Raw genomic sequence first — 10377 nt, 5'->3', positions numbered from 1 at the left:
CATAGTTGCCTCAGTTTTTCACTTTTTTGTAACATAATGCTAGGCATCAACTGCTATATGTAATTGATTAATTATTAATTATAATGATGTGAAGATATAAATAATTAAATATATACACAGAATGAATCACTAAATGGCGGTGGAAAGCTTTTCGTGGATAAGCATCGAAATCTCAGAGTTCGAGTTGTTCATGGAAACACATTAACTGCTGCTGTGATCCTCCACGAAATTCCCGAGCATGTGGATGAGGTGTTCCTCACTGGAGCCACTTCCAAGCTTGGAAGAGCAATCGCACTCTACCTCTGCCGTAAGAAAGTCAGAGTTCTCGTAAGTACAATAGTAATATTCTTGTACTTAAGATTCCATGAATGAATGAAAGAAACTTTGATTTGACTCTATTTGTTGTGTGCAGATGTTGACTCTGTCAACGGATAGATTTCACAAGATTCAAAGGGAAGCACCTCTTGAATATCAAAGTTACCTTGTCCAAGTCACAAAATACCAAGCGGCACAACACTGCAAGGTAATTAATTAATTCTTCTCTCTCTTAATTTGATTATTATAGAATCTTGAACAATGCAATTTGCATTGACAGACGTGGATTGTTGGCAAGTGGATATCGCCAAGAGAGCAAAGCTGGGCGCCACGTGGGACCCACTTTCATCAATTTGTGGTGCCACCAATCTTGTCGTTTAGAAGAGATTGCACTTACGGTGATCTTGCAGCTATGAGATTACCACAAGACGTGCAAGGCCTAGGCTCCTGTGAGGTACTTACTACTAACATTATTATTATTATTATTATTATAATCTTAATTAATTAATGTATAATTTGTTTGTGATGAATGGATGATTTGTTACATGCAGTACACTATGGAAAGGGGAGTAGTGCATGCATGCCATGCAGGAGGAGTGGTGCATAGTCTTGAAGGATGGACTCATCATGAGGTTGGCGCCATTGATGTTCACAGAATCGATCTTGTGTGGGAAGCTGCCCTCAAACATGGACTACGCCCAGTATCATCACTCTAATCATCCATCTCATTTCTTTCTTATTTATCACATCTTACACCTTAGAGTGGCCATTTAAATGTGATTAATTAAGTCCATTCATGTAAGGACCCCTCTTAATGTATGTTTCTTACTTCATAGCTTACTTTAATATTCCAAACATATTTAAACAATGTTAGACAGATATTAACTTTCTCTCAAAGTTTAATTATCAAAATTACGTGCTATAATAATATTTCTTCTTACATAATATATCTGTATGTCTCCTACAGTCCTACTCTATAATTGTATTTTTCGACATACTTTTCGTGCGATTAGATATATTTTAAAAATTGTCTATCATTTAGTTTTTAGAAAAGAGAAAAACTAAAAAATAAATAACTTTCTATAAAAATGGATATTTAAATGAATTAAACAATATTATTTAAATCAAAAGTTTGGCTAAAATTTGAAAATTTAAAAAATAAGTAGCATTTCTCTTTTAATACGGTCTATTGTTTTGGTTGACAATGGATATATAGCAGGGAAAAAACAAAATAATTACGCTTTTAGTTAACAAACATAATAAGATTCACAATTTTTGACCAGGAGTTATAACTCAAATCGCATAGTGTATTAATGTTTCTATATTCAACTAAGAGTTCTTAGATTCGAGTCTCTTTATTTTTGGTAAAAAAAATTAAAATTTTTATTTTTTTATAATGGGCCAGGGTCCACAAGCAGACCCAACCCAACAACAAACAATAAAAAAAGAAGCGAAATGGACTTCAGGCCCAATTAACTGGACCAAAACCCTGAAAAGAATGAAGTTGCGGCAATTTCTAGAAAGATGACACGTAACAGTAGCGGTTACTGGAAGCCAAACACGTGTGGCGTTGTGAAACTTTGTAAACCGCCATGAACGTAACAAATCGATGATTATTGTTGTTTGGGTTTCTCTGTTTCCAGTTTGGAAAGATGCAAAGAAGAATAGTGGAAAAGAGCGGGCAGGTGATGAGGCTGAGAGTTAGAAAGAAGAGGAAAAGTGGGAGCGGAAGAAAAGCGGCGGTTCTGAAGAAGTTGGCGACATACCTGCAGTGCGATACTTTCATGTACGCTCCCCTGGTATCAGATTTTCCCGACCCTGCTCTCCCTCTCTTTCCTTCCCCTGCTAAAGGTTCAATTCCTTCTCCATCTCCTCTTATCTTCTGTCATCTTCTCCTGCTTCTTTTTATGACGTATTTATTTGTTTCAGTGGTTGAACTCAAAAAACCAAGGAAAGAGAAGCAGCGTTTTGTAGACCAACTTTTAGAATACCTGAAATCCGATGTCTATATGTATGCTCCCCTCCTTCGTTCATCTTCAGGTTCATCACAGCACTCACCAACAAGGTTCACAAGCGGAAATGTGAATCCTCAAACAGATCTCTCTCAACACCATCATACTTGGGTGCAAAATGAAACTGTAAAGCACACTGTGTATCAAATGCGTCGCTCCGTTTCTGCCTTAAGTAACCTTCCTTTACTGCATAAAATGCTTACTTTATCACCTTAAATCAATCAACTAGTACTAGTCATTGTATTGTCAATAATTGATGAAAATGATATATGAATCAAAATTGGTTTTGGAACTCTTGTTTATAACTCTGCTTATGTTTATGCTGCAGGAAATGTATCTGTCAAGTCGCAGCTGAGAACTCATAGTTGATTGAAACTTTTGGACATATAAACACCTATATCTATATTATATGGACACTTCTTTTAGGTGTACATACATGTAATGAATGTAATCTAGAATTTTACTAGTAACCGTCCTTTTTTTTTTTATGGGAAAAAGATAATGCCATTGTTTGTATTGTAACTTCATTTTATCAACTTTTCATGTAATGTTGGACTTGTTTTAACTTTTAACTACTTATCTGGTAATTGTAAGCATGGGGTTGGAGTGTAAATATGAAGATCGCTTGTTTCTTTTTAACTTATCTTTGGCAACCACGAAATTCTACTGTTCTAGATTACGTTTTTAAGAACTTGACATAACCAATGAAAGTTGGATTTGCCTTTTTTCTTATATGCATAATCGGACAAATTTGCAACATGACTCTCTTTCAAGAATAGGAGTTATTTGAGTATTTAATTTGCATGTGACAATCATAGCTGCTAAAAGATATAACGCATTTAATTAGGCAACACACCCAGAGAGGTTGTTATCACCAGCTTAGCTGGTATCTAATAATTAGTCCTGATTTCTTTCCACATTTCCTGTGTCTGAATCAAATTGAGTTGTAGCTTCTAAGTTGAGTAAATAGTGTTGTGATTGTTATTGATATGTCAAAGACTTCACTATTTGAAGATGCTTTATTTACTCTCTGAATTAGGATAAAGTTGATTAGTTTACTGCATTGTCAAGTGGTTTTTATTTACTTAAAAACTTGGTTGGATTTAAGCATTGAGCATATATGATGTGTGATCATGTATGTAGCACTTTTAGGAGGCAAGTGGTGAAGCTGTCCGTAATATTTGCTATTTTTACGTTTATTGCTGTTGAGATATTTCTGCATAACGTGGGAATCCTCTGTTGTGTCACTCTCATGACAATTATCAATGATATGACAGATCATTTGCAAAATCCCAAGTAATTAGAAGGCTAATTTGGGGTATAATCATTTCTTGGATTTTCCCAAATCAAAATTTTGAATTGTGATATGGAAATGGAAGTAGTAGTGTTGTACTGGGACTTGTGTAACATTTCTTTCTGGCCTACTACTCAATGATGTATCCTTGTCCTTCACCTTAGTTGTTAAAACCATTAAATCCTAGCCCCCAGTTTTGACCTAGGAAGTAGTACAGGATAATATATATATACCAAGGCGTTTGTTATGGACATTAGTGATTAAATTGGTTAGAGTCACGAAATTGATTGATTGCATATTAGAATAATGATATGTATAAACAATTCCGGTAAGGACTAGATGGAGTTGCAATTGTAGTTGAGGTGAATGAATGTACCAAAAAGAGGGAAACATGATAAATGCAATATGCAATAAAGAAAATTGATTCCAAATTAAGTAGGATTGGTGCTAACTACTCCTAACCTTTTCCTTTTTGTGCTTTGTAGTATTGATGTTAATAAGAATGAAGAGGAACATGACCCGGTTCAAAGTCCTTTAATTGATAACAACTTTAATTTGTTATAAGTACAACCCCCGAGGATCTCGTAGTGGCAACGTTATACCATATCTACTGGTCTGCCACTGTCCATTGCTAATTGAGTTACAATGCATGCATGGTTTGTTATAATTAATTGGCTAATAATAAGGAAGAAAGGATAATTTGCATTGGGACCTGAAAGGCAGAAAATCCGGATCGGAGAGCACATGCATGTAATGAAAAAGACTAGTCTTAGGAAAGTCCATATGTATGATTAGATTTATAAGCAGTAGTAGTACTTAGTAAATTAGAAATGAAGTTGCGGTAGAAATAACACACCTGACACCTAAGAAAGGCCCCTACATACCTATGCACGTGTATCCCCTTAAATGCATATCTCAATTGCTTATCTATAATTGAAATTAAAATTTGTGTATGTATGATATAAACATTATTTTGATCAATAATAGTAGTGGAGTATGCACAAGAGGCTATCTATCTTTATCTGGGCTAGGCTGGCGTATTGGTTAGTTTCAGATACTCACCGTGTTTTGAAAATGACCTTTCCCTTGATAAGATTGGTACTTGTTCGATGCTGACACCATATAATACCATTCATCATTTTTCTTTTTCTTTTTCTTTTTTCTTCTACACAAACTACCTTAATGTGTGGTCACAAAATAATTATGCTTATATTATCGGACGATTAGACCTCCACAAAGACCAAATGGGACTAAATTAATTACAGACAAATAATAAAAGGATATATGCTTAATTTGGATTATTTCATTCAACAGTTATCATGAGTTGGCTACTATGGCTAGTGTTTTAAGCTGCTTTGTCTTTATTAACTGATTCAAAGCATATAGTTTCCAAAACCTATTTTATGGTATCTATGTCATGTTTTTTAGTTTTTACCTTTAATTCAATCACTAACAAAGAGTACATGAAAATGTCCATATGCACAGAAAATAATGCATATAATATAGGAAAAATTTTAACTGTACCAAAAACACCGATGTTCTAATTGTTTTAACCGTTAATTTCAATTAATATATATTATATATATTTTTTATAATTCAGATCAACGGTTAAAACAATTAGAATACCAATGTTCTCGATACACTTAAAATTCTTCCTATAATATATTTTAGTAATTATTCTAATACTTAAAAAAAAAAAAGAGATACTCAGAGAACAATGCATATAACATTCCGAAATTCAAAAACATGTTGCCCTTGTCTTGGTGTCTCTACTAGCTAGCATAAGCTTCTATTTAATTCGTGCATACAAATTCAACCCCGTCATATTAGATTAATGTTCTACCAACTAGGGTCAGTAAGGTATTTGTTTTGCTTGCTTTTTAGGGTTTGGTTAAGAAAGTGAAAATAGTAAAGAAGATTTTATGAATTGAACTTATAGCAATAGGTAAAATAACTATGATCATATAGGCTGCATTTGTTTTTAAGAATAGGACATGACAAGATACTGAGAATAGAACAGGACAAGACACTGATAGACAGAAATACAAAATTTTGTGTTCTTGTATTTTATTTGGCGATAAATTAGAACAAATTATGAAAATCAAATTTATTCTCATTTTTTTTATTTAAAAATTTGAGATGAAAAATATAATAATAAAAAATAGAATTATGAAAAATTAACAAGAATAATAAGGAAAAAAATAAAAAATAAGTTGTGTCTCTTATTAGTGTCTTTGTGTCCTTCCTATTAGAATGGACACAAAATACACTAATTTAGTATCTCTGGACACATTGTCTCTGTCTATGTCTTTTCTGCCAAATATAATTTTGTATCTCTGTATCTGTAAACAAACGCAGCCATATAGACATTAATATATATATATATTATGAGACAACATTTTTACATACCAAACAGACTTTATTTAATACCACGCGAATGAATTAAGACGAAATGTGTAGGGTGTGTTGGTTTGATTTAACCTCAAATTTTGTAGGCGACGCACGAGCACAGCTGTGAAAAGGACACATACATAGATGCACATAACATACATATACATAAATACACGTAATTTTCCAATTTGACCAAACATACTTCGCATTTCATTCCATGGACTTACTCTTTTTTTCTTGCAAATTGTACTAAATAATAATGTCATATTTGGCTCACCTTTCCAGCCTCTACTCCAACCAAACATATGTACCTTAGCTAATGGTAAAAAATAAATAAATAAATAATGAAATAAAATAAAAAAAAATAATAATTAGGTCCCTTAAAATTTTGATTTCAAATTAATTATTCTCTAAAAAAATCAATTAAATTTTTTACGATAACAAATAATAAATACATTATGTTCTTATATTAATTCATGATATAAAATTTAAAGACGATGTTTATATATATTGTTAACTATAATAATATATCTATTTATAGAAGATCATCACGAAAATAATATTTTTTAATGCAAACTTTCATTTGTTTCGTTAGAATTCGTGGTAAATTAAGAATAATTAATTAATTATATAAAAACTCAAAAAATAATAAATACGTTAATGTCAAAAATAACGTATGTCATTTTTATACTCATATAGTAACAATAGAACACGTCATTATAAATAACAAATCACATAAATAATTTTATTTCATTTTATACTATTTATTAATAGAAAAACATAATATATTCCTTGTTTATTATCATGGAACACTTAATTGATATTTTTTTCCATAAATTAATTAGTTCCGTATTGAAATATTTGAGGATGTGATCATGACTTCCCTCTAAAATAAATTAACTAATATATCCATACAGGAACATGAGTATGTATCCACCACAAATTAAGTTAAATAATTGATACCATATCATCAGCACTGTCATTATTTTTCTTACAAGACCAACTAGTATTTTGCCTATATAAACCTTTATTTGAATGATATATATATTTATATATATCATATCCTCCAACCTCACTATACATTTCTTTCTTTCTTTCTTTCTTTGCTGGGATTAAAATAATGGGGATGAATAATAGGCGTAGAGGAGGGGGAAGAAAGAAAAGGGCCAAGTTGTGTTTGGCAAAGAATGCCAATGGTGGTGGCAACAAAACTACTTCTTCTTGCTTAGAGAAGAAGCTTGGGGAGCTTCAAAGGTCAATTCCAGGGAGCAGTGGAATGGAGGACATGCACACTTTGTTCAAAAGCATTGAAAACTATATACTTGCACTTGAAGCTAAAGTCACCGTCCTAAGGTGCTTGTCCTTTCATTTAAAGTCCTGTAATAAAATTACACTCAAAAAAAGTCTTGTAATAAAAAGGGAAGATCATATCACTTTTTTTTTCTTATCGCTTATTCTTATTACATTTATAATTAATTGCCATATATTTTATGATATGGTTTGAGAGAGAGAGAGAGAGACTTTATTTCAGATGCTACTAAGAGTCTAAGACCATGAGTCCATGAGTAAGAGTTTCTGTGGAAGATCAGTGCTAACATGGAAATAATGATTGATATGTATGGAATCATGACATGGTTAATCTAAGTAGAGGTAGGTAAATTATTTCTTGAAAGTGGTAATTAGGCCGCCCTTTGTTCTCTTAATTGCCCTTCAAAATTCAAACTGCTCAAATTGTGTTCATAGTGTAAAAAGAATAATTTACATAGAGAAAAATGTGACAGTAAAAAAAGAGGTTATACATTATAATGTTAAATAAAAACCCTGAGTGAGAAGATGACAAAAAAAATCAGTTCATGCAGTTTCTCTTTCCTGAATTAATGAGTTCATTTGTCGATCATGCTAGAGTGATAGTAAACCTTGTCTTGTGTGTACAGTATTTTGCATCTTCCTCTATGATGAGATGGGGGCTGAACTGTGTTTTTCTCTTAGGGCCTAAGCCAAAATTAAGGATTTTGACTTTCTAACAAACTCGTGCAATTAAAGGTGTAATTAAGAGTGTGATGGGCCCTTCCAATTGGGCTACCCTAGGCACTAGGCAGAGCAGTTAGAGTGTTACGTTCTTAATTGAACCCACATTCATTTTTAATACCATAGATCCATTATATGAAATTATACTTAAACAACACTTGTTTTAGGCTATTTAGTTTTGATGTGTAGTTGGCTCTATAATCTTAAATTGGTTTCATTATTGTATCAATGCTATGTAATTAAACATGATAAATGTGTTAAGTTTCACTTTATTTTAAGATATGGCAAAAGAATCCTGCTTGAAAGTCAATGGAGTAAGTATATAATGTGTATAATGAGTTGATTTTTTGGCCCAACATAAATAAAAAATTAAAATTAATCATTCGTTATTGTACAGGTTCGAATATTCAGAGTAAAATGCTACTAATTTATCAAACATAATACATTTATACTATCCAGAATAATATACAAGGAATAATAAACATCTCATATTTTTTTGAATCGAACATCCAATTTAAAATACTTGAAACTGATCACACAAACACATATTTACTATTCTAAAATACGTATATGTGAACAGTTTTAAATAAACATTCTATATTTTAATTTTAATTTAAAATTAACTCCTATAGTATACATTGTACGATATATGTATTGACTCTTATACTTTTTTATGGTAGAATAATTTTTTATAGTGATTTAGGCAACTGCCAGCTCGTATTATATTCATCCATTATTATAATTTCAAATTTGACTCTCATCAGTAGCAAATGAAAGACAAATCTTATTATATGTATGAACTTTGAGGAAAGACATGCCGTTAGCAGGTTCTGGCATGCTATCTAATGTGTATAGAATAATATATAAATATAGATATTGATGCTCTGTTTAATTATGTCTAATAATAGTGTTAATTAAACAAATGTGTGTGATTACATCTTTTGCTTAGAGATGATGGTGTATGGGAAGCAACCAAACCCTTGATTCAAGGCAATCATGAAATTGACAAGTTAAAAGGCACTGCAATGATGCTGTTAATCAAAATGAAAACGCTTTAATTGAGTTTTTCTCTGTAAAGTACTACGTTTAATAAACAAAGTAACAAGTGTTATTTGGCCATTCTACAATGCACATAGCCCTGCCAGATCAGCTACATATTATATATGCCATTTGTCAAATAGTCATCAACAATATATATGTATAATATATATTTTAAGATGATTTCACCTAGCATTACTCTATACGAAAAAAACGGGAGTAGGAATAAGGAGGTGTGTGGTTATTTAATATTTATGTTAGGCTGCATTTAGAGAGGAGATTAAGATTGAGAGACATAAATTAAGAGCAGGTACGGATGCAAATATAAGAGGTTGGAGTTGTTAGTGTGCAAGTGTGAGGAGTGTTAAAGTTAGTCACACATTAAAAAAAGTAAGAAAGAGTGAAGAGTTTATAAGATGAAAAATCCATTAACAACAAGTGGTATTAGAGTCAATGGTTTAATTGGTCTGGTTTAAGGAATATTCAAAGTGAAGTATAAAAGTCTTTTCGACAAAAATGGTCGGATGGCGTGTCCCGCAGTGTTTTGCGGCGGTGTGATAACAGGAACCCCATTAAAGTTTGTAATTCTTCTATTGTTATAATTATTTGTCCCTATTGTTAAAAGTATTTTTAAATTTATTTTTATATTAAATTTTAAAATATTATTATAAAGATGATTTTAATGGTTTATTTTATTATTTAACTATTTATTTTTAATAAAAAAATACAATGATTATTTTTAGTGTCTCAAATATAAAAATACAATGGTCTCATCCTACTTATTTTTGTCTAAGAAACGTTGATATGAAAAGTAAAATGAAAGTTGTTCAATATATTATTTTTGAATTTAAATAAGATAAAAAAAATTAATAATGTAAAAAATTATTTTGACTATTATACTAAAAATAGTAAATACAATATATTATTGTTGGTCTTGTATAAATAATATTAAAATTAGTTAATATTTTCATCACGTAGAAAGGTGGAAAAAATACATACTAAATTTATTTTTAATCATATTGTATTAGTTACTATTTTCATATATTAGCTGACATGTTTTAAATTAATATATGTAACTATGCTAGATTTTATATTTTATATATACATATATGTGTATATGCATGTTGTTCTTCCCCTTTTTAATTAAAACTTGGATTCATTAATAATTAAGAAATTGAGAATAAATTAAATTTTTATCTTATATTTGATATAAAATGTACATAATTAAATTATATTTTAGTATTTTATTTAATTTAAGATAAATATAAAAATAAAAATATATTTAATAGAATATTTTTA

The 10377-nt window shown here is 30.8% G+C and overlaps 2 protein-coding genes across 2 annotated transcripts in view; both read left to right on the top strand.

Moving 5' to 3' along the window:
* LOC107460724 (very-long-chain aldehyde decarbonylase CER3) overlaps nucleotides 1–1262 on the top strand; it is a 4217-nt gene extending 2955 nt beyond the window's left edge. The window contains exons 7-10 of the mRNA XM_021132971.2: nucleotides 108–327; nucleotides 413–523; nucleotides 596–769; nucleotides 867–1262. Of these exons, the coding sequence (XP_020988630.1) occupies nucleotides 108–327; nucleotides 413–523; nucleotides 596–769; nucleotides 867–1031 (670 nt within the window). The 3' untranslated portion in view covers nucleotides 1032–1262. The remainder of the gene's footprint in view (nucleotides 1–107; nucleotides 328–412; nucleotides 524–595; nucleotides 770–866) is intronic.
* A 394-nt stretch (nucleotides 1263–1656) lies between these two features.
* Nucleotides 1657–2966, top strand: LOC107461147 (uncharacterized). Its single transcript, XM_016079615.3, has 3 exons — nucleotides 1657–2166; nucleotides 2245–2499; nucleotides 2656–2966. Exons 1-3 carry the CDS (start codon nucleotides 1968–1970, stop codon nucleotides 2694–2696), a joined length of 495 nt encoding a protein of 164 aa, XP_015935101.1. The 5' UTR covers nucleotides 1657–1967; the 3' UTR covers nucleotides 2697–2966.
* Nucleotides 2967–10377: the final 7411 nt, after the last annotated feature.

This window comes from Arachis duranensis, chromosome 1 (assembly GCF_000817695.3).
Source record: "Arachis duranensis cultivar V14167 chromosome 1, aradu.V14167.gnm2.J7QH, whole genome shotgun sequence".
Taxonomy (NCBI): Eukaryota; Viridiplantae; Streptophyta; class Magnoliopsida; order Fabales; family Fabaceae; genus Arachis; species Arachis duranensis.
The sequence above is the reverse complement of the archived record's forward strand: the minus strand, read 5'-3'. Positions and strand labels throughout refer to the sequence as shown.

Excerpts from the sequence above, each read along its gene's own strand:
- LOC107461147 (XM_016079615.3), top strand. The coding sequence starts at position 1,968 with ATGCAAAGAAGAATAGTGGAAAAGAGCGGGCAGGTGATGAGGCTGAGA. Across the intron at positions 2,167-2,244 it reads CTTTCCTTCCCCTGCTAAAG|TGGTTGAACTCAAAAAACCA; the intron begins GTTCAATTCCTT and ends TATTTGTTTCAG. Across the intron at positions 2,500-2,655 it reads TCGCTCCGTTTCTGCCTTAA|GAAATGTATCTGTCAAGTCG; the intron begins GTAACCTTCCTT and ends TTTATGCTGCAG.